The sequence below is a fragment of the Cololabis saira genome, chromosome 17 (assembly GCF_033807715.1).
Source record: "Cololabis saira isolate AMF1-May2022 chromosome 17, fColSai1.1, whole genome shotgun sequence".
Lineage (NCBI taxonomy): Eukaryota > Metazoa > Chordata > Actinopteri > Beloniformes > Belonidae > Cololabis > Cololabis saira.
Genome location: NC_084603.1, coordinates 18,002,376 through 18,027,278, shown reverse-complemented (window position 1 = coordinate 18,027,278; position 24,903 = coordinate 18,002,376). Strand labels below are relative to the sequence as shown.

The 24,903-nt window shown below is 40.9% G+C and overlaps 1 protein-coding gene across 1 annotated transcript in view; it reads left to right on the top strand.

Annotated features, from left to right (window-relative positions):
- The window catches only part of hs3st1l1 (heparan sulfate (glucosamine) 3-O-sulfotransferase 1-like1), a 64,396-nt gene extending 52,562 nt beyond the window's left edge, over positions 1 to 11,834 (top strand). Inside the window, exons 2-3 of the mRNA XM_061745183.1 lie at positions 8,904 to 9,348; positions 11,000 to 11,834. Coding sequence (XP_061601167.1) covers positions 9,067 to 9,348; positions 11,000 to 11,665 — 948 coding nt within the window. The 5' untranslated portion in view covers positions 8,904 to 9,066 and the 3' untranslated portion in view covers positions 11,666 to 11,834. The remainder of the gene's footprint in view (positions 1 to 8,903; positions 9,349 to 10,999) is intronic.
- Positions 11,835 to 24,903: the final 13,069 nt, after the last annotated feature.

Sequence of the window (24,903 nt, the reverse complement as noted above, 5' to 3'; positions counted from 1 at the left end):
TCAGTCACTTTTCTTTTTATCGTGATTAAGTCAGCTATGTGAAAACCAATGAAATGCTCAGCTGTGCTCGCTTTCATGCTGGGTTTGTTCTTGATAGTTGGGTTTTTTTCTGTTTCAGAGCTGCTGGCTTTTCTGTGCTCTCTCATTGTAAGACACATATCATCGGATCTCTGAAGTTAAGAGGGGAAGAAAAAGATAATATCGGTCCTCGGCGTGTAGCTCGGGCTTTAAGTTGTAACAGAAATAATTAAAGCGAGCCAGGAATCCCATGGTGAACCACAATTCATCCATAATTTAGCATCAGTCATGTTTGTGGGAGTCAGGTTTCGAGCTGCAGTTGGATGTGTGTGGGTGGGAGAAACATTGTACATGTTTTTGAGTGGCTGAGGAAAAGAAGTGGAAGCAATGGGGAAAATGCACACTGAAGGTGTGTGTGTGTGTGTGTGTGTGTGTGTGTGTGTGTGTGTGTGTGTGTGTGTGTGTGTGTGTGTGTGTGTGTGTGTGTGTGTGTGTGTGTGTGTGTGTGTGGCTGTGTTTATATATGTATGTGTGGCTATGTGTGCGTATGTGCGTGTGTATATTTATATGTCTGAGTGACTGTGTGTGTGTGTGTGTGTGTGTGTGTGTGCGCGTGCATGCGTGCGTGTATATGTATATGTGGCTGTGTGTGTGTGTATGTGTGTGTGTATATTTATATGTCTGACTGTATGTGTGTGTGTGTGTGTGTGTGTGTTAGTGTGTGTGTGTGTGTGTTTATATATGTATGTGTGGCTATGTGTGTGTATGTGCGTGTGTATATCTATATGTCTGAGTTACTGTGTGTGTGTGTGTGTGTGTGCGTGTATATATATGTCTGAGTAACTGTGTGTGTGTGTGTGTGTGTGTGTGTGTATGTGCGTGTGTGCGTGTATATGTATATGTGTGTGTGTGTGTGTGTGTGTGTATGTGCGTGTGTATATTTATATGTCTGACTGTATGTGTGTGTGTGTATGTGTGTGTGTGCGCATGCATGCGTGCGTGTATATGTATATGTGGCTGTGTGTGTATGTGTGTGTGTATATTTATATGTCAGACTGTATGTGTGTGTGTGTGTGTGTGTGTGTGTATATGTCTGTGTGGCTGTGTGTGTGTGTGTGTGTTTATATATGTATGTGTGGCTATGTGTGTGTATGTGCGTGTGTATATTTATATGTCTGAGTTACTGTGTGTGTGTGTGTGTGTGTGTGCGTGTATATATATGTCTGAGTAACTGTGTGTGTGTGTGTGTGTGTGTGTGTGTGCGCGTGCGTGTGTGTATATGTATATGTGTGTGTGTGTGTGTGTGTGTGTGTGTGTGTGTATGTGCGTGTGTATATTTATATGTCTGACTGTATATGTGTGTGTGTGTGTGTATGTGTGTGTATATCTGTGTGGCTATGTGTATGTATATGTGTGGCTATGTGTGTGTATCTGTGTGTTAGTGTGTGTGTGTGTGTGTGTGTGTGTGTGTGTGTGTGTGTGTGTGTGTGTGTGTGTGTGTGTGTGTGTGTGTGTGTGTGTGTGTGTGTGTGATTTTATTATTTTTTTATTTTTTGGGAGGGGAAGGACCAGGCTGTCTGACAGGAGGCCAGGGCCGGTTCTAGAAAATGATGACTACGGTGCATCTCAGATCAGAGGGGGTGCACATGCCTGGCACGTTATTCAACACTAAATTATGCATTTTCCCATAATTTCAAGCGGAATTAGCAAAACAAGAATATTTAACGTGTATTTCAAATGAGTGTGAATGTGTTTGAATGTGTTTGAATGTTGGTGGTGGTCGGAGGGGCCGTTTGGCGTGATATGGCAGCCACGCTTCCGTCAGTCTGCCCCAGGGCAGCTGTGGCTACAAAACGTAGCTACCACCACCAGTGAGGATGTGTATGAATGAATAATGGTCTCTGTAAAGCTCTCTGGGTGCCTTGAAGGGCGCTATATAAATCCAAGTCATTATTATTATTAAATGCTTTATTGCAGCAATATTGCTGCAGAACAAAGAAAATGCTACATTTAGTCTGGGCTACCTCACCCACCAGACAATCTAGCAACAGAAAATAAAACATAGCAACAAAAATAAACATAACCATAAATATACAGGACTGTCTCAGAAAATTTGAATATTGTGATAAAGTCCTTTATTTTCTGTAATGCAAAAATGTCATACATTCTGGATTCATTACAAATCAACTGAAATATTGCAAGCCTTTTATTATTTTAATATTGCTGATCATGGCTTACAGTTTAAGAAAACTCAAATATCCTATCTCAAAAAATTTGAATTTCTGGGAATCTTAATCTTAAACTGTAAACCATAATCAGCAATATTAAATTAATAAAAGGCTTGCAATATTTCAGTTGATTGATGAATCCAGAATGTACGACATTTTTGTTTTTTTAATTGCATTACAGAAAATAAAGGACTTTATCACAATATTCTAATTTTCTGAGACAGTCCTGTAAACTTGCTGGTGTGGTTGTGCTTGAACCACTTCCAAATATCGTTACTTTGTGTTAACGGAGCAGCAGAGAGCAGTGTCTTGCTGGTGCAGGAAACTGCTGGAAGCAGATAAGTGACGGACACTGGCTGATTTATGGTTCCGCGTCGCACCAACGCAGAGCTTACGGTGTACAGTGCGCGTCCCCGCGTCCCCTACGCCGTCGATTTAACGCGGAACCATAAATCAGGCTTAACGCGTGCGCATTTGTCAGTTTTCTTTTCGTCTTTTCAACTAAGCATGCAAACACATAAACTGAGGGTGCAATGCTTATGCACCCTCGTAGAACCGGGCCTGTAGGAAACCATCTAATAAAGCCGTGAAGCAGAAACGGAGATTGCCAAGACCAGGCCGAGATGGAGAAACACAAAAGAAACAAGAGATTATGCTTGTTTTTGCCTCAGATCGCATTAAAAATGCCTCTAACATATGTGTCTTCGCCAGAAAAATGCACAGTAGCGATGAATAATGCATCAAGCCTCCTTACTTGAACTGCTCTAACAAAGATACCTTTTGGTTTTATCGCAGCAATAACGAGGCTGCGCTAACCTCTCTAATGTGTTCCCATTAGGAAGAAAAAGCAAGGCTGTCCTCCACAATACCTGCTGTCAGACACACTTAATTTTGGGATGTGCTGCTGAATATAAATCCAGGATTGCTTCTGTAGATGTGCAGTGGTGACTGTTTGGGTAATGGCCTGTTTTTGGAAAACCTTCGCTTCCCTTTCTTTTTGCATTGTAGGATAAGAATTTAGAATTTATTAAAGGATAGTCCCATGAGATGTAACATCTCATTTTCAAGGGGGTCCCATAAAACATACAACATTACAATATATCACATTACAGTTTAGACCAGGGATCAGCAACCCGCGGCTCTCGACATCTTGCTCACCCTCCCACACACAACCCCTACCCCCATAAGTCTAGTTACAAAGTAGACTAATTGAATAACCGAAACAATGAGATAAATATAACATAACAGAGAGAAAAGAAAATAAATAAATAGAAAAAAAGGACAAAAAAATACATAAATAAATTAAAAACATAGGCAATTTGTTTTAAGATGAGAATATAATGCCAACTTAAAACAATGAAAAGCGGTAATAGAACGCAAAAAGAGAGGAAGACCATTCAAATCTGATGGAGTTTTAAAATAAAATGATCTTTTCCCAACCTCTTTTAAAATTCTAGCAACAAAGAAAAAAGGAAAATTCATATGTCTGAGTGAGTATGGAGAGTTATATGGAATCATGAGTTCTTTTAAATATGGAGGACAGTGAAAATAAACACATTTAAAAAGGAACTGAAGACAGTGAAATTGCCGTCTAGATTTGGGTTGAAACCAGTTCAATGAATCAAACATAAAACAATGATGTTCTGAAAGGACAACGTAACACAAATCTACATAATTAATTAAATAATACAGTCAGAGGTTTAAGATGGGGATCTGGATTATTTTGATAAACAATATCTGCATAATCAACAAGTGGTAGTATGAGTTGAGATATGAACCTTTTTCTGACAGGAAGTGAGGATAACATGAACAGTTCACCCCATCACAGGCAAGAAGGCAGAACTGCTGCTCCAGTTCTGGAAAACTGGAAGGCCTGCATGACGATTGTCTGTATGGAATCTCGTAACGTTAGCTCATCCACCCTGAATTTGATTCGATCGCCATAAATCAGTGTCAAAAGGGATATTTCCTGATAATATGAAAACAGCCAAAGTTATAAACGATATAGAGATCCAACAAATCCATTATTCCTTCAGTTAAAATTGTTGAAATTTCATGAATTAGTAGACTATAGTATTCTGCAAATTATGTTTAACGCTCATAAAAAATCCTTACCGATCAACATTCAGAAAAGATTTGAAAAAAGAGAAAGCAAGTATAACTTAAAAGGAACAGAGATTTAAAAAAAACCAAGATTCAGGACTAAATTGATGGAACGTTGTGTTTCTCTGAAAGGAATCAGTTTATGGAACAATCTGAATAAAGAAAACAAAGAATCCAAATCAAACATTACATTCAAAAGAACAATTAAAGCATGTATGTTAAGTAAATATAATGAAATATGTTAGTTAAGTTAAGCATTTCTCTGCCCACTGAAGAGGCTTCGTCGGCGGATCGCCAGCACGTCGGTGTCCTGCTCTGTCCCTAATAACAAAAAATAGATTTTAAGTTATATATTTTCTTCTTGACAGCTTTCTATCGTTAACAGTAACGTTACTTTAGCTGACTTAACGTTACGTTATCACTTTGTATTAACGTTATTAGGACAAATATGCCAAGTTTTACATTCATTACAAATGGGCAACGTAGCTTTGTCACAATTTTTAATCGTTGTCCTTACACTAAATTGAATTTAAAAAGTTATATATTAACGTTACTTACATTTATATTCCTCCTTCTCCCTCTCCACGGTGCAACTAGTCCTTTCTGCCTTCACAAAATTGTGCTGTCCGGTCGCCGCTGTTTTGTATTGCACTTGTGTTTTCTCAATAAAGCTTGTAAAAAAAAAAAAAAAAAAAAAAAAAAATGCGCTATCCGGCCAAGGGCGCATTGCATTCTGGGATATAGTAGGCGAGGTAGACTGGTCTGATGCTGCGGATTTTTTTCCAAATCAGTAAGACATCTGGGTATTTTTAGCACACTGCAGATTTCCTTCTGTTCGCATACAGCATACTACTTACTACATTTTGGCAAAATCAGTACATACTAGTAGTGCAGTATGCAAATTCGGAAACGGCCAATGGCTCCTTCCAGGTGGAGCTGTAGAGGAGAGGATGGGTGGGGGATTGGATGAGACAGGCAGCTCTTCGTCTGCCGGGCTGCAGGCGGTGGACCTGGCAGGTCTGTAGCAGGAAACGCTGACAGACAGGAGCTGCTGTCACAGCTTATAAGCACCTCTTTGCACAACACCGGCCCTTCCTGCTCATTCTCCTGCAGCCCACACTCCAGCCACCAAGCAGGGGGGGTGTCATCACCTTCGTATCGTTAAAGACTCTGAAGGGTGAGAGAAAGGGCAGCAGTGACATCACAGGAATGAGCTGTGCACACCGGCACTGGAGCTCTTCACATTAGAGGGAACATTTCTATGACTGAGTTGCACTAAAGGAGGGAGATTTCCTCAAGCAGAGAATTCATTTTTCACCTAAAGCAACTCTACAGGGCCTCACTCCCCCATCTCAGAATGTCTTGGACTGCCATACCTAGCCCTGTTCATATGTCAGGCTACAATCTGTGCCCCCAATGTTTTTTTGTATTATTGTACTGTAGGGTTTTTTTTCTTTTGTTTTGTTTTTTTCTTCTCTGCACATCTATATATTATTTTGTAAAGCCATGCAATTGTGGTTGGGGTTTAAAACATGGCATACTTGATAGGGTTGGTTTTGATATCTGTGTTTTTACCATTTTGTTCAACTTTATTCTTGACATTTCAACTTTTTTCTCAACATTTTGACTTTTTTCTCGACATTTCGACTTTTTTTCTCGAAATGCACAATAAAAAAAAACTTCCATCTCTAAAATATTATTTTTATTTTTCTCCTGCCTGGCCCTAATACTCTTCTGTACAGTTTCACATATTTCAACGGAAATACTTTATGCACTCTTCACAGATTAGTGATCTTCTTTCAGTGTAAGGTATTAAAAGGGACAAATTCAAGTCTGCTTTAATACCGTCTTTGAAGCTTCGGGGAGACGTTTCTTTTTTTGAAAATGTAGAAAGCTTCAATCACAGCTGATTCCTTACCGAGACACGAGCTTGCAGCGGTGAACTTGGTGTTTTTCTCTGTTGCATGCAGGTCACAGCTGCCACAAGGACAAGCGTTTTCTAAAAGCTTTCAGCTGATTTGTCACACTCGTGCCTTTGTTACACGCTGGTTTCCTTTGACAGGTCTGGCTCTTAGCGGCTGCGAGGTGGCGAGGTCGTCTGTGCCAGCTTTTTTAGTCCAGGCCGCCGCGACATGTTTGCAACTTCAAATCCCATCATGTGGTCTTTACCCCAAACTCAGGCAAGTGGAAAAAGTGGAAAAACAACTATTAATATTTAAATCCGAATTCACTTTCTTCTATTGTTATCGTAAAGTTTTGTAATAATACGCAGTACTCGAGTTGTAAAGAGAAATCAGGGGGGATGGTGGATTTTATCATATGGGGACAGATAATTTGTGCTGATTACAAATAATATAATATATTACAAATAATAGCAGTGACCAAAACACCTGCAGAAATACTGCAGGAATGACATAGCAGCAGTTAAATGCAGCCTTCTGTAAGCTTTAAATATCCACTGGACTTACATCAAATACATCAAAACACAACAATAAAAAACACTTTTCTGAATGTATCAATATGACTCTGTCCTTCACAGGATAAGTAACATGGATCACTGCAAAAACTCTAAATCTTAACAAGAATATTTGTCTTATTTTTAGTTAAAATGTCTCATTTTATTAAAAAAAATCTTATTACACTTAAAAAAAGACTCATCACTGGAAAAAACATCAATTTTCACCTGTTTCAAGTAGATTTTCACTTGAATGGGTTTTTAGAGGACAGTAATCAAACAAAATATGATTTATTGTCACATTTTCCTCCCACTATCAAAAATTCAAAGACCTAATTTTTTCTAGTACTATTTTTAAATACATGTTTCTTTTTTCCATTCCCTCTTTTAATTTCAGTGAATATCATCTAAAAAAAAATCTCATTAAAACTGTACTAAAGTTACTTCGGAGGAAGTTTTTCAAATGTTTTAATGGTATCAAAATAATTTGTTTCCTGAAATCTGTGTGGTATGACGGAGTATTAGGGCCAAACTAAGACCAAAAAAAAAGGAAATTACGAGAATAAAGTCAATTTAAGCTGCAAGCAGCGATGAACGGGCCCTCTCGCGTGCAATTTTCACCAATTAAGGTCAAGGACTCAAAACTATGTCCGATGACACCACCCACGACTCTTTATATCAAACCATTCAAAAGTTATGGCAGAAAGTAGGAACTATCAAATATGGACCAATCAGATGAAGGGGGGGTGCGCTTTTTGGTGTCTAGCGTCGCCACGGTAACGTTTTTGACTGAGAAAAGTAATGCGCGTTGTTGGAGACGCACATTTTGATGTATAACACACCTGGGTGCACGTTACGGTTCGGGCCTTATTTTTTCTTTTTTTTCTCTTTTTTTTTTTCCTTTTTCCTTTTCTTTTTAATCTTGACATTTCTCAACATTTTTACTTTTTTCTCAAAATTTCAACTTTTTTCTCAAAATTTCGACTTTCTTCTCAACATTTTGACTTTTTTCTCAAGATTTTGACTTTTTTCTCGACATTGGGAGGGGTGGACCCCATAAATGAGCAAAAAACTGGTGGGCCCCCTGAGGGGCAAATACAAGAGTGTGTGTGTGTGTGTGTGTGTGTGTGTGTGTGTGTGTGTGTGTGTGTGTGTGTGTGTGTGTGTGTGTGTGTGTGTGTGTGTGTGTGTGTGTGTGTGTGTGTGTGTGTGTGTGTGTGTGTGTGTGGTTTATAGGTTTATATTACCCCACAGTGACCTTTGCTTCTGAGCTGAATGTTTGCATGCACATGCCCCGTAGTTGTGACTAGCTCGACCGCAGAAGCAAATCTCTCCGCTCTTTTTCCGAGGGAAGGAGACGGTGCACTTTTTCTTTCTTTTTTTTTAAGATTCCATGACATTTAACAAAAAAAAAAGGTTCTGCTGTTTCAACGATGGCATTTTCTATGAGGTGTTTCTTCTTTTGTGAAGTAAAGCCATTTGACAGGAACGCCCTGAACTGAAGAGAATGAAGCAATGCTACAATATTTACCGAGCCTGGTAGAAATATATTATAAGTCCAATAGCCAAGGTGGGGAATTAGAATTTTTCCAAGGTTTTCAAGGTCTCTTTGGTATTAAAAGTCAGTTTAAATACCACAAATTCTTTATCTTTTCTACTTGCTTGAATTTTATTGCTTTGCTATTGATTTTCTCTGTGCATGAACAGGAAATCACAATCACCCAACTGTGGAAATGTCTTTCTTTTTCTTTTTTACTCCTGGCCTTCAGACATACCTGGATATCTTAGCCAGACAGCTCATCAGAAAATATGTCTAAGTGTTTTCCATCGAGAGAAATGAAACCATCAATTGAAATGGACTGAGAAGCAAAAGCAGACGGGGAAAAGGAGAGATGAGAAGAGACTAAAAGACAGATGAATTGAGATTATCCTTTTGAAATGATACACTTCTAACAGACATGAAGCGCATTTATGTTTTGATTGCTTTTCAGGGAAATGATGAAAGTGCCATTTCAGTATAATACAGACATTCGTCCTGCTTTATATGTCTGAAATATGAAAGCCTTTTCTTCTTTTCTTGTCTTTGTCCCTCTCCACAGATGTTCTATGGACTGCTGATGATTTTTCCTCCTCCAGTTCAAATTCAATGGCAGACAAAAGCTCCATTTCTCTCTGCTCTTGTTACCATTGAGGCCAGAAAGCTCCATCTCGTCCTCAGCTGAACCCCCGTCTCTCTTCTCCCCGTCTCTTCCGTCCACTGCCATGGCTCGTCTCCTGGTATCTGCGTTGCTGCTGGTTCTCCAGACCAACGCTGCGCCACCCGAGCTCGTCCAGACGAGCGTCGGTTTGCCACTCGACCCCGGTATCCACTTCGATCCTGCAGCGCCGGTCAATGCGTCCGGAGACACGGCGGCTTCATCTCCACCCCCGGGAACGGCCAAACAGATCCCGCGGAGCATCATCATCGGCGTACGCAAAGGCGGCACGAGGGCGCTGCTGGAGATGCTGGACATCCACCCGGAGGTGGCGGCGGCCGCCACCGAGGTTTATTACTTTATTTGTTTTAGTCCAGCTGTTTAGATATAAAATGTATAGGAATCGTTCAGTTTGTGATACAAGCATGAAATTTGAAACACACATAGCCACAGGCATTCCAAAAATAATTGGACGTGGAGCCATCGTGAATTTTCAACATGGCGCCCATGGCAGCCATTTTTCAAAATGGATGCCAGAAACAACTGTTTTTATATGACTTGGGGACATAATATGATATTTTAGATATATTTACCACATATAGTACTTGGTAGATGTCTCTTGGATAATTGAAAAGTTGTCATTTAATATTCAAGATGGCCGCCATTTTTTAAAGATGGCAGCCATCATTTGTGTGAGTGTCTGATATGGAAGATCTTGGTGTCTAATCAGTCATTATTTATGATCCAGAAATCTAATTTGAAACATTGGAATTGGCCAGAAGCTTCTTTCTACCTCAAAACTGAACATGACAACTGTTTCTTTCATGATAACAGCCATAGTAGCCAAAATAAAATATATACCGTAATTTCATGAAAATAGATCTATTATACATAAAAACAAACTTTGCAAGAACTGAACCATCCATTTAAAACTTGTCTTAGTCGGTGCTTCAATAATTGTAATTGGCAACTTATTCCACACGGAAAGAGCCCGATATATTATAGACCTCTGGACTGAATCTGTTCTGGGTTTTGGTTTCACTAGAGAACCTCTAGTAGCCTGGTATTGTAACTGTGGTGATCTCTTACATAATGTAGTTGTGAATACAGATGGTTTGGTTGTTTACTGTAGAAGATGTTTCTGAAATAAACCATTAAGTTACAAGCCAACCTCTCCTGGACTCTGAGCCATGAGAGACTGGCATGCAAACTTTCAGTACTCTGTCTCACCCCTGATGGACAGCACAATGCGAGCCTTGCAGCTTTTATTCAGAGCAAATTGAAGCTTAGAGAGGTATTTTTTGGCTGCACCCGACCAAATTGGTGAGCAGTAATCAAGGTGAGAAAACCAGAACATCTTCTGATACATGCTACACCAGGGGGCGGCAACCCGCGGCTCTAGAGCCGCATGCAGCTCTTTAGCGCTGCCCTGGTGGCTCCTGGAGCTTTTTCAAAAATGTTTGACCTTTTTTTTTCTTTTTTTCTTCTTTTTTTCTTTTTTCATTTTTTTCGTCCTTCTTTTTTTCTTTTTTTTTCCTTTCCTTTTTAATCTCGACATTTCGACTTTTTTCCTCGAAATTTTGACTTTTTTCTCGACAATCCGACTTTTTTCTCAAGATTGTACTTCAACATTAATCTCGACATTTCGACTTTTTTTCTCGAAATTTTTACTTTTTTCTCGACATTTCAACTTTTTTCTCGACATTTCAACTTTTTTCTCAAAATTTTGACTTTTTTCTCAACATTTCAACTTTTTTCTCGACATTTCAACTTTTTTCTCAAAATTTTGACTTTTTTCTCAACATTTCAACTTTTTCGACTTTCGTCATTTGCCTTCATTCTAAGGCTTATACTAGACTAAATTTTTTGCGGCTCCAGACATATTTGTTTTTTGTGTTTTTGGTCCAATATGGCTCTTTCAACATTTTGGGTTGCCGACCCCTGTGCCTTTACCCATTTTCTTGACAACATTCTCAATATGTTTCTCCCACTTCTCCCAGGTGCACTTCTTCGACTGGGACGAGAACTACGCCAAGGGTTTGGAGTGGTACCGGGACCTGATGCCCTTCTCTTACCCCGGCCAGATCACCATAGAGAAAACGCCCGGTTACTTCACCTCCGCTCTGGCGCCGGAACGCATCTGCGCCATGAACTCGTCGGTAAAATTGCTGCTGATCCTGCGAGACCCGGCCGAGCGGGTGATCTCCGACTACACCCAGGTCTACTTCAACCGCCTGGAGAACCACAAGCCCGTCCAGGCCATCGAGAACCTGCTGGTGCGCAACGGCGCCCTGAACATGCGCTACAAAGCCATCCAGCGGAGCCTGTACGACGTCCACATGCGTAACTGGCTCCACCACTTCCCGCTGGAGCAGATACACATCGTGGACGGGGACGCCCTGATCCACGACCCCCTGCCGGAGCTCCAGAAGGTGGAGCGCTTCCTGAACTTGACTCCCAGGATAGTGTCCTCCAATTTCTACTTCAACCAGACCAAGGGGTTTTACTGCATCCGGAGCGACGGGCGCGAGCGCTGCCTGCACGAGTCGAAGGGACGCCCTCACCCGACCGTCAACGGCACCGTTCTGCAGACGCTGCGCTCCTACCTGCGCGAGCACAACCGAACCTTCTTCAGGCTGGTGAAGCGCACCTTTAACTGGCAATAAGGAACCCGAAAACCGCACAAGTGGGACTCCAATGAGCCACCGTCTTGTCTGTAATGCTGACAAAAAAAACAGGCTGGAAAAGCACTTTGTGCACTTTGAAAGCACACACGTGAAAAGTACGGTGGCCGACGAGGGCCAAACGCACTGTGACGGCCTAATGCGTCTCAGTTAAGGAAAACGGCTTCAAGTACAGAAACGATTCAAATTCACAAACTCAAAACGAGGTACAAAAAGAGGAACGTGGTGCAAATGAAAAAACGTGCTGCAAAAAACAAAGACAAATGCAGCATCATCAAACGCTGCAAATAGAGAAACGATGCAAAGCACAAGGATATAAAACAAGAAACCATCTTCAAAAGAAAAACGCTTCATAACCGGTCACTACAACCGGAAGTGCTCCAAACCTGCAGGGGGCGCTCTCTGAGTAACAGCTCAATGGACAGACGCACTGGATGTAGGGATGTGATTTTTATCTGACTACCGTATTTTCTGGACTATAAGCCGCACCTGCATATAAGCCGCATCCGCTCTATTTTTCAAAAAAAGAATAAAAAAAAGATATACAAGCCACACCCGCTTTATTTAAAAAAAAGATAAGTAAGCCGCAGATATTTATGTTGTTAGATTAGATATTTATATGTTTGTACCTAAATAGATCCTTTCCTAACAGTGTCTTTTAACACGGCAGCAACTTTGCTGATTAAAACGGGACAGAACCAAGAGAAAATAAACTGTATTTATTTATCTATTTATCTGTTTGAAATCTGCTTCTGCCTACTTCTATCTGCTAAAGAAGAAGTAGCATATTCTTTTTTGCATTTATTTTGTCTTGGTTTTGATTCTAATCCCGGTTAGAGCGCCCCGAGCGGTGGAAGAAAAATCCACAGAATAGCCGCACCTTTGTATAAGCTGCATGGTTGAAAACCTATGAAAAAAGTGGCGGCTTATAGTCCAGAAAATACAGTATATTTATATACGATGTTTATATCACTGTACAACGCTGTACATTGTATCGTCTGGTGTAAAATATAATAAAGAAACGTTTTGTTTCATAATGGATGTAAACACTGTGGTTCAGTCAGCAGCGCCCCCTGCAGGTTTGGAGCACTTCCGGTTGTAGTGACCGGTTATGAAGCGTTTTTCTTTTGAAGATGGTTTCTTGTTTTATATCGTTTTGTGCTTTGCATCGTTTCTCTATTTGCAGCGTTTGATGATGCTGCATTTGTCTTTGTTTTTTGCAGCACGTTTTTTCATTTGCACCACGTTCCTCTTTTTGTACCTCGTTTTGAGTTTGTGAATTTGAATCGTTTCTGTACCTGAAGCCGTTTTCCTTAACTGAGACACATTAGGCCGTTGCAGTGCGTTTGGCCCTTGCCGGCCACCGTAGAAAAGTCATCGGAATAGCCTCTTATACGCTGCACTGTTGCCGTCTCTGGTTTCAGTGGAACAGTCCGTCATTTGCACAGTGAGGCAAAGAAACACGAGGAACTGTGACCAGAAGCTCGAGAATAACCTGACCCTCCAAGCTTATGTCATTTTTCTGTGCTGGAAACATTTCTGTTGTAAATTTGCAGTGAAAACAAGATAACGAATCTGTTAATGAAACTTTTTCTCCCCCCCATCTCTATTGTTTGATATTCTTGTTCTTGATAATAAATTGTTCTGTTTTGAAATGTACAACAAAAGTAGCATGTTTCTATCTCGGTTTCGTTCTGGCGCTCCAACCGCTAGAGCCCTGTAGTAGCCCTATAATGTAATAATTTCCTGAAAATTTAATAACGCCTGAAAATGTAATAACATTTGCACTTAACTTAACATTACACTTAAATGTAATAAAATCCAATAATGTAATAACTTCACCAATATTGTAATAAAATATCCTGACTGTCCTGAATCCTGAAAAAAAAACACCTAAAAATGTAATAAATTCCCAATAATGTAATAAGGTATTACATTATCCGGTAAAAATGTTATTACAATATCAGTCAGGATATTTCATTCCATTATTGGTGAAGTTATTACATTATTGGATTTTATAACATTTTCGATTGAGTTAAGTGCAAATTTTATTACATTTTCAGGCGTTATTACATTTTCAGGAAATGATTACATTATAGGATGCTACACCCCCTCTATCTAAATTGTGTTGTTTAGGGAGAATGGGGCAGGGAAGGCCATTAAAATAAGCCTTTGATTCTCTGTGCTGTAAGTTGGACATTAATGCAGGGAAATAGGTAGCCGGGAGCAGCACTTTGGTAGCCAGGACTCACTAACAGCTTTGGACATGAAGGTACAGTAGCCGTTGCCTGAAGCGAAATGAGTCAAATCTCCATCGTCAGCAGCTCAAATCCACCGAGCTGCTGCAGCTCTGTGTTGCTGCTGCAATTATCAACGATTTGTTCAGGTGTTAAAAAAAAAAACAGCTCATTAGCCCTCGTACTGTCTTTGGGTCAAAATGACCTAAGTCTCCTGTCCTTCTTTCCTCCGGCTCTCTCCTTCCTTCTCTCTTCCTCTTTTCTCCCTTCCTTCCTTCTTTCCTTATTTTTTTCCCTTCCTTCCTTCTTTCCTTCCTTCCTTCTTTTTTCCCTTCTTTCCTTCTTTTTTTCCCCTTCCTTCCTTCGTTTCTCCCTTCCTCTTTCCTCCCTTCCTTCTTTCCTTTTTTCCCTTCCTTCCTTCCTTCCTTCCTTCCTTCCTTCCTTCCTTCCTTCCTTCCTTCCTTCCTTCTTTTCTCCCTTCCTTCCTCCTTTTCTCCATTCCTTCCTTCTTTCCTCCCTTCCTTCCTCCTTTTCTCCCTTCCTTCCTTCCTTCTTTCCTTCCTTCCTTCCTTCCTTCCTTCCTTCCTTCCTTCCTTCCTTCCTTCCTTCCTTCCTTCCTTCCTTTCTCCCTTCCTTCCTCCTTTTCTCCCTTCTTTCCTTCTTTCCTTCCTTCCTTCCTTCCTTCCTTCTTTTCTCCCTTCCTTTTTTTCTTCCTTCCTTCTTTCCTCCCTTCCTCCCTCCCTTCCTTCCTTCCTTCCTTCCTTCCTTCCTTCCTTCCTTCCTTGCTTCCTTCTTTTCTCCCTTCCTTTCTTCTTTTCTTTTTTCCTTCCTTCTTTCTTCCTCCCTTCCTTCCTTTTTCCCTTCCTTCCTTTTTTCCCTTCCTTCCTTCCTTCCTTCCTTCCTTCCTCCCTTTCTCCCTTCCTTCCTCCTTTTCTCCCTTCTTTCCTTCTTTCCTTCCTTCCTTCTTTCCTCCCTTCTTTCCTTCCTTCTTTTATCCCTCCCTTCCTTGCTTCCTTCCTTCCTTCTTTTCTCCCTTCCTTTTTTTCTTCCTTCCTTCTTTCCTCCCTTCCTCCCTCCCTTCCTTCCTTCCTTCCTTCCTTCCTTCTTTTCTCCCTTCCTTTCTTCTTTTCTTTTTTCCTTCCTTCTTTCTTCCTCCCTTCCTTCCTTTTTCCCTTCCTTCCTTTTTTCCCTTCCTTCCTTCCTTCCTTCCTTCCTTCTTTCCTTCCTTCCTTTCTTCCCTTCCTTCTTTCTTTCCTCCCTTCTTTCCTTCTTTTCTCCCTTCCTTCCTTCTTTCCTTCCTTCCTTCTTTCCTTCCTTCTTCCTTTCCTCCCTTCTTCCCTTCCTCCTTCCTTGACCCAAAGACAGCACAAGTGTTAAATAATATATGGATAACATCATTTTTTCAAGTATTTTTACAAATCATAGTCTGTCTGTACTCTCTTTTTTTAGATATGATCCCTTTCCTGACTTTCACACAGGCATGCAGTTTTTCCCAGAAACAGCTCGTCGGCCTCCACACAATAAATAGACCCGGGTCATGTTTCTTTCATTGATTAGACTTTAAACTGCAGCCAAAGCTACAGCTCCTCTGGGAAAACCGATATTCCTGTGATCCCCCTGCTGTGTCTGCTGGAATAAGCACGGTTCCCCTCCGGAGGAATCAGCCACTGATGCTCCACTGGATCCATATCCAGAGCAGAGCAGATTAAGCTGCAGGGCAATCTACAAACATGCTGAATATCTATATGAGCCGTATACAGTAGTGCACGGCCCACACGGGACTTTGGATTATAATTAACGTTGGAAAACAATATGCTTGTTGACAAAATTTGCCTTTTTTTAAAGTTAAATTCAATCGGCCTTCGTCTTGTTCAGGGTCTTTACTCCTCTCTGCTCACCAGGGGGCACTTGAGCCTCAGCGTAAACTCCTCAGGGACAGAAAATGTGTAAAAATGCATTTCTAGGTTTCCCTTCGGTCAGTGCACACAAGGGTGAGGGGTTTGGAACAGTAGTACACTGCAAAAACCCAAAATCTTACACTCAAATATATTTGTCTTATTTCTAGTTAAAATGTCTAATTTTTAGTTGAAAAAATCTTATTATACTTAAAACAAGACTGGAAAAAACAACAATTTTCACCTGTTTCAAGTAAATTTTCACTTGAAATAAGTAGAAGAATCTGCCAGTAGAACAAGATGTATCTTTTCATTACAAGCAAAAACATTTTTCTACTTATTTTAAGTGAAAATCTACTTGAAACATGTGAAAATTGTTGTTTTTTCCAGTGATGAGTCTTGTTTTAAGTTTAATAAGATTTTTTGGACTAAAAATTAGACATTTTAACTAGAAATGAGACAAATATTCTTGATTTTGAGTCACAAACTAGGTAGCTTAAAATCCGATCTCTTTTCTGAATCCATTATACATTGCAAAAACCCAAAATCTTAAGAATATTTGTCTTTTTTTTGTAATTTTTCACCTGTTTCAAGTAGATTTTCACTTAAAATAAGTAGAAAAATATGCCAGAAAATTGTATATATACAATTTTAACTAAAAACCAAGGACCAAAAGGTGTAGACTGAAGCCTAAGCTTATGATGCCTACCCTTTTCACAAGATGTGCGTTAATGTTAATGTTTCCATCTGTGTATCCCCTGAAGTTTAAATCTTTGCATAAAAATCCACCTTTCTTGGAGTTCAGAAAGACTCAGTCTTCATATTGTATGTTAAAAAAATGCTGGATGATAAAATGATAAAAGCAACAAAACTATTGTGGCATTTTGGTTTGAACTGGGCTGTGATCTGCAGTAAATCTGCTCATAGTTCAATGCTTTCACGGCTGATACTAACTGTAATTCCCCTTTATTTACCATATGCAAAAAATTATTACCCGTGAAACTTAACAAAGCTGAATAAAGGGAAGTGTAAACTTTCGACCCAGCGGTCTTACTAGATGTTTTTGCAAGTGTTCCTGGGAGAAAATCTCCACATGGAATGTAGAATGGCATGAGCTGAGAGGTTTGACCTTGGGAAACTCAGATGTGACTCGCGTGAGTCCCGGCTGACGTCACCCTGAACAGCAACGTTGTGCAGGAGGTCCCTTGCAATAATATTCAGTTAGGGCCAATCCCAATGTTCACTCTACTTTCTACAACTAGCCCTCACTCACTACCACCAGCCCTAAAAATTAAGCCACAGGCGTAGGGTCCTTGTAATCTTCCCTAGGGATTGGGAACCACTTGCTACGTCACTGCGTGGTTTACGTTCGGGTACGTAAGCGACTGTGTAGTTACGTTTGCACAAACGTCACACCATATCAGGAAGCCCAGAGATAAAAGCTGTTTTAATTTCCGTTGTAGCGCCGTTAATATGCCACTTTATTAAGTTTTAATATTTTTTCAGGCGTAAAAGTAACCGTTAAGATCCCCAACCTGGGCTCAGTTTATCCAAATAACGCCTGTTAAGAAATTTGATCCGATGTTTTCGGGGATGAGAAGAGCCGCCGGGTCGGGAGCTGATTTATGGTTCCGCGTTAAATCGACGCAGAGCCTACAGTGTAGGTTACGCGTTGGTGTAACGCGGAACCATAAATCAGCCTTTATTCTGGCGAGATCTGAAAAGACTTCGCAACAACGGGCAAGCGAGTGATTATGTACTATTCACTGAGTGAATATTATGAAAGTAAAATATATATTTCTCGCTAGAAATGTAATCAAAATGCATTTTTATGCAGAAACTAACTCAAAATATTGATTTTTATTCACAAAAAATTTGAAATGTCCGCCATGTTTTTTTGTTTGATTCAGTCTGCAAATGATGATTTAGGGGTAGGGCTGAAAAGTAGGACTAGGGGGGGGATTGGAACTGGCCCTAACTCAGGACAGGAACCCTGTAGTTTTGAGAATTATCTTGTCTCATTAATAAAAAAAAAAAAAAGAAAAAAAAAAGAAAAACGTGCTTGGGATCAAAATTGTGTAAAGTAAGTTCCTTAAGACCCCGACACTCCGCCTCTTTAGCTAATGGCTGCTATTGAGTGAGTCACTTTCACTTATCACTGCACGTCTGTGATAACTGCCAACCTTGGGTGTAATTAGGGGTTTGGGGGGTGGTCCCAATCAAACCGCTGTAGATGCTTTAGCCGGACTTGTCATCCTAGAAGCCTCTAATGATCTGTCTGGGATTGTGATTGATGAAGCACTTAGCATCAAATCAAAGCACAAGGAACACTCTGCTCGCTAAGCCGTTGGCAACTAACAGCCACCATATTTGTTGCAACACAAGTCTATTATGGAGGTGTCCTTGACGGGAATTAATGAACTCCGAGTCAACACGAGCAGCAGAACTTAATGCACGTTTGAGTTGATTGGCGTGGCTCGGCGAGGGCACGTGAGCCTCAATCAGCACGGGTCAGCGGCGGGGGCGGCGCGAGGGCTCCAGCGCGACGAGGACTCCAGCGCGGCGGAGAGCAGGAGGCCATTTTTCCTCAATTAACCCGTGAAGGTTTGTTTAGAAACCTTTAGAGTTTAGAGTATTGCCAATTTTAATATGATCTGTGGGCTTATTTAATAGGAAAACGAGGACGTCTCTCTCTGCTCTACGGAAGAGTATTAGGGCCAGGCAGGAGAAAAATAAAAATAATATTTTAGAGGAGGGAGATTTTTTTTTCATTATGCACTTGTGAAATGTTGAGGAAAAAGTTGAAATGTCGAAAAAAAAGTTGAAATTTCAAGATTAATTTTGAAGTACAATTTCGAGAAAAAAGTCGAAATGTTGAGAAAAAAGTTGAAATGTCGAAAAAAAAAAAGTTGAAATTTTGAGATTAATGTTGAAGTACAATTTCGAGAAAAAAGTCAAAATGTTGAGAAAAAAGTCGAAATGTTACGAAAAAAGTTGAAATGTCGACAAAAAATTATATTTTAGGAGGAAGATTTTTTTTTCATTATGATCTTCGAGAAAAAAATCGAAATGTCGAGAAAAAAGTCGAAATGTCGAGAAAAAAGTTGAAATGTCGAAAAAAAAGTCGAAATTTAGAGATTAATGTTGAAGTACAATTTTGAGAAAAACGTCGAAATTTCGTGAATAAAGTTGAAATGTTGAGAAAAAAGGCGAAAAAAGACTATTCATGAAATTTCGACTTTATTCTTGAAATTGAATTTCAATATTAATCTCGACATTTCAACTTTTTTCTCGAAATTGTATTTCAACATTATTCTAGAAATGTCCACTTTTTTCTCGACATTTCGGCTTTTTTCTCGAAGTGCACAATAAAAAATAATCGGCCCTTCTCAAATATTTTTCCTCCTGCATGGCCCTAATACTCTTCCGTCTCATCACCGTGACAATGTTTTCAAAATACCACTTTGCTTCTGTTGCTGGATATAAAAAATAAACTTCCTTGCAAGTGCATCATCACCCAGCAACAATGATTGTGTTCAGTCTCGTACCGTTGGCTCGGCTGCAGCGAGCCTGGAGAGAGAAGGATGCGCACTGTACATCCAAACACAAAGTGCTTTACAAAAAAGTCCGCCCACTCCAGGCTTTTTACATCTCGTTCAGTCAGAAAAATGAACAATGAACACGGATGTAATGAGATCAGGAACGCAACATGTTTCCCAGAATATCCACGGAGCATCGTCACGAACACAAACGCCTCGGAAAAACATGAGAGTTGCATAGATAAATGGGTTTTTTCCAAACTTACAGTATTTTACAGCCCCCCCCCCCTCTTTGTGATCGCTTATTCATTTGTTTGCTGGTGTATTTTTCATGGCCTCGGGTGCAGAGGGCTTGTGTTTGATCTGCTCCCATGGCAGTGGCACTAAAGAGGGAGGAATGGCTGCTGCTGCATTCAGGTCAAAGGGAGGAGAAGGAGACATGTCTGCTTATTATCAGCCCAATCATAAAAGCCTCTGATTAATCCTCTGAGACACTGGGACTAAAATTACATTTTGAGATATGAAAAAGATAAATTAAACTAGGGTGAGATCAGAGCATCAGATTGCAGTGCTCTCTGTTTAAGTTGTAAATATATGCGCGTGTTCGTCCAGCGCTCTAGTTATTGACTTCCTGCTGTTCCACAGGAGACAGGACGTCGATGGAGTCACTGGTGCAGATTCCACTTTTAACAGCCACCGTCTAAAACTAGTTACTCACTCCAGATTTGATGCTTACCGTATAAAGAGGGCAAAGGCAAAGGCAGTCTGTGTGCATGTGAAGGCTCATGTTTCTGCAGTAACTCCTACTGTAGTACGGTTGGAACCAGGACAATTTACTGTGTTTTTGAGCTGTAAAGATTCACAATTGTAGGGCATTTTTACATTTAGTAACATTTATGGACTAAATCTACTTTCACATAGAACGCGGCAACACCGCCGGGGTGGCGCAAACTCGGTGCAGAGTGGGCGCAGGTGGAGCAGAGTCGGCGGCGAGTGGGCGCAGACTCGGCGCAGAGCAGCGCGCATATTCGTTGCAAGTTGCTTGGCGACCGAAAAAAAGTTTTTCCGGTCTGGCGCCATTTTCCCATTCATTGTGTATGTGCTGCCGCTGCGCAAGGGCGCAGGGCTTTGCACCGAGGTCGGCGGCACGCAACAGGGCGCACGCCGCCGGGTTGCCGCTGGGTTGCCCGACAGCGCAAGACGACGCAAGATGGCCCAAGCTGCCGCTGCGAATTGAACATTTCTTAATTTCACCGTGCACCCTGTGATGGCATCTCGGCGGTGTCCAATAGGAGAGAAGGTGCTGGAGGGAGAAAAGAAAAGTTGCAGCTTGTAGATCAGGGATGATCAAGATGGAAGAAAGAATGATCTTGGCTGTGAGTCTGTGTGAGGAGCTGTGGGATGAGACTGCAGGCCCATCGGGACATCAATAAAAAGGGACAAAAGTGGAGAGAAATCTCCCATAATTTGGACATACCTGGTGTGTTTAAAAGTGGTAGAAATGTGATATTCTTTTGCTCTTTTAACAATAAAATGTTAATTTGAAATAAAATATAGCATTTCCATGCCTCAAATCAGGATCAGAATCATTTATCAATATTCAATATCAATATTATCAACTTTTTTTCAGTCGCCAAGCAAGTTGCAACAAATATGAACGCGATGCGCACAGGCGCGCCCTGCTCTGCTCCCTTCTCTGCGCCGGCTCTGCGCCGAGTCTGCGCCCACCCCGGCGGTGTGCGCGGCGCAAACCGTGTTCTAGGTGAAAGCCGCTTTGCGCCTTGCTGCGGAGGCGACCCGGCGGTGTGCGTCCACTTGCGCCCTATGCCGCCGCACAATGAATGGGAAAGCTGGCGGCGGCTGCCGCTGTGCGCCCTCTATGTGAAAGTAGCTTTATACAGTCTAATACATACGGTGGCCGAGACCCGCCATTGCTGAAAATAAAAGTAACGCTGCAAATAAAAAGAAACGCCGCTGCAAATAAAATAAACGGTTTGCAAATAAAATAAACGCTGCAAATAAAAACAAACGCCACTGCAAATAAAAGAAACGCTGCAAATATAAAGAAACCCCGCTGGAAAATGGGCCATGTGATGTTTTACCTTCTGTTCATTCTGGGTGATTCTGTGATTCTCTCCTTAATTCAGCTGTTGCTACCAGAACGGCGTCTGAAATTAGGACTGCTGGAGCTAAAACGAGGACTAAGCTGTTCCTGAGATCCAAAGGACCTCATTTGCAGTCGGGCTACCTGCAGGAAGGGTGACCCCTACGCCCGTCAAGGTTGGGCCTGGAACCGTCTGGGGGGGAACGGCTCAGCCGGAGGGCAGGGGTGACTCCTGCAGGCTGACCCGGCCGGGTCACCTCCACCTCCACGGTGTTCCAGCCCACTGAGAGTCCTCCACAGCAATCTGCTGTTACAGTTGAGAGTGCAAGAGGCTGCATTATCTTTTAAGTAAAAATAATTAGTCACTCTTAAGCTTGAGTCCCAGAGGGTGCAGGGAGTTTCCATGGTCCAATTTTGCAGCAGTTTCTCAACAGTTTTTGCTCCGTCCTCGGCCCTCGCCCGGAACATTTCCAAGCGCTGCCTCCTCAACTGCATCCGTGAGATTACAAGTTTACCCTAAAGCTTTGAGATCCTGTCACAATCCACACAGTAGTCTCATTCTTTAAAGTCATCTCACCATATCTTCTTCTTTCTACCATTATACATGCAAAAAAGCAGTGTTGTGCATGAACGTGTTCAAATGAACGCGTTCATTGAACACGTTCATTTCTGTGAGAATGTTGAACTGAACGCAACATATTTGCAAATTAAAGCTGCAAGCAGCGATGAACGGTCCTCCACCCTTGTGCACGTTCAGGCTGCAGTGGAATCTTGTATGACTTGATGTAGATTCTTCAGGCCTGGACATTTAGCGGATGAAACACCCACAACTCTCTATATCAAACAATTCAAAAGTTATTGCAGAAAATAGGAACTATCAAATATGGACCAATCAGAAGAAGGGGCGGGGCTAATTCAGGCCAATGAAGGTCAAGTACTCAATACGGAGTCCAATGCCACCACCCATGAGTCTTTATGTCAATACATTCAAAAGTTATGGCAGAAAGTAGGAACTATTACATATGGACTAATCAGATGAAGGGTGGGCACGCTTTTTGGCGTCTAGCGTCGCCACGGTAACGCTTTTGACTGAGAAAAGTAATGCGCATCGTCGCAGGATGGAGACGCAATTTTTGACGTATAACACACCTTGGTGCACGTTACGGTTCGGGACGTATTAACGGCCGAACAAATGGCATAAATTGCCAAAATTACACGATTAATCAAAATGGCCGACTTCCTGTTGGGTTTCGGCCATGGCGCCAGGAGACTTTTCTTTAAGTTGTGACATGATACAAGTGTGTACCGATTTTCGTGCATGTACGTCAAACCGTATTGTGGGGCGAGAAAAATAAAAATTCCTACAGATACAATAGGGCCTTCGCACTGTTAGTGCTCGTGCCCTAATAAAGAACTTGAACGTGAACTTGTTCATTCTGCAGATCACAAACTGGAATTTGAACTGTTCAGATTATGTGAGTTTCAGCTTCACTGTTTAGGTCCAATACATTTCACCAGCGGGTGGCACACACATTTAAAATACTCGAGGAGACGACGACTTCACACGTGTTCTGGGTCTCTGGAAAGCGCCTAGAGACAACTTTTGTTGTATTAGACGCTATATGAATAAAATTTAATTGAATTGAATTGAACACTACATTACCCACAATGCAGTGCACACTAGCGTAACAACGGGCACCATCTCCATGGCAACGGCGGCCCGAGCCCGGTGCATCTTTGCATGACCAGTGAAGAGAGAGACGTTGCAGACGCAGCGTCAGCGAGCCGTCAGATGATGATCCTTATCATTATCTGAGGGAATTTTACACATTATCTCCCAAAGAGTCAGACGGTAGAAATCTAACCTTTCTGTGCAGATTATGTCCACCTGCACTGAGAAAACAAGTCCTAAAATCTGCCTTGTCAACTTCAAATTGTAAACGTCATGTGGAGTTAAAGCATCCGTCCAGTGGGAGAAAATATCTGCAAGTCCTTGACAATCAAACAAAGTGATCAGGAAAGAGAAAAAAGACCCAACAGCCCCAAACGACCCCAGTCCCACTGCTGCTCCTTCAGGGGGTTGATTTATCTCTAACAGGTAGAAACACTGATAATGGACGACATTGTTGGAGATTTACAGCCTGAGGAAAGTTGAGAAGCCACTAGAACAAAACATGATTTTATACAGCAGGATTCTTCAACCCTGGTCCTGGTCCCTGTCCTGCATGTTTTAGTCCAGCGGTCGGCAACCCAAAATGTTGGAAGAGCCATATTGGACCAAAAACACAAAAAACAAATATGTCTGGAGCCGCAAAAAATTTAAAGTTTTGTATCAGCCTTAGAATGAAGGAAACACCTGCTGCATGTTTCTATATTAATTATAACTGGGGGAAGATTTATTTTTTCATTATGCACTTCGAGAAAAAAGTCGAAATGTCGAGAAAAAAGTCGAAATTTTGAGAAAAAAGTCGAAATGTTGAGAAAAAAGTCGAAATGTCGAGGAAATAGTCAAAATTTCGAGAAAAAAGTCGAAATGTCACGATTAATGTTGAAGTACAATCTTGAGAAAAAAGTCGAAATGTCAAGAAAAAAGTCGAAATGTTGAGAAAAAAGTCAAAATTTCGAGAAAAAAGTCGAAATGTCATGATTAATGTTGAAGTACAATCTTGAGAAAAAAGTCGAAAAGTCGAAATGTTGAGAAAAAAGTCGAAATGTCCAGAAAAAAGTCAAAATTTCGAGAAAAAAGTTGATATGTCGAGATTAAAAAGGAAAGGAAAAAGGAAGAAAAAAAGACAAAAAGGAAAAAAAGAAGAAAAAAAGAAGAAAAAAAACAAAGAAGAGAAAAAAAGAAGAAAAAAAACAAAGAAGAGAAAAAAAGAAGAAAAAAAAGAAGAAAAAAAAAAGTCAAACATTTTTGAATAAGCTCCAGGAGCCACTACGGCGGCGCTAAAGAACCGCATGCAGCTCCAGAGCTGCGGTTTGCTGATCCCTGTTCTAGTTTTGTAATGTAATGAGATTTTTTTTTTTTACCAAAATGAGACATTTTAACTAGAAATAAGACAAATATTCTTGTTAAGATTTTGAGTTTTTGCAGTGATCCATTTTACTTATCCTGTGAAGGACAGAGTCATATTGATAAGTTCAGAAAAGTGTTTTTTATTGTTGTGTTTTGATGTATTTGATGTAAGCCCAGTGGATATTTAAAGCTTACAGAAGGCTGCATTTAACTGCTGCTATGTCATTCCTGCAGTATTTCTGCAGGTGTTTTGGTCACTGCTATTATTTGTAATATATTATATTATTTGTAATCAGCACAAATTATCTGTCCCCATATGATAAAATCCACCATCCCCCCTGATTTTATTTTACAACTCGAGTACTGGTCTTTAGCTTCAGCTTCACAAGTCAAGTGTTAAAGGTAATTGCCCTGCTTGTAGAGCCGGCC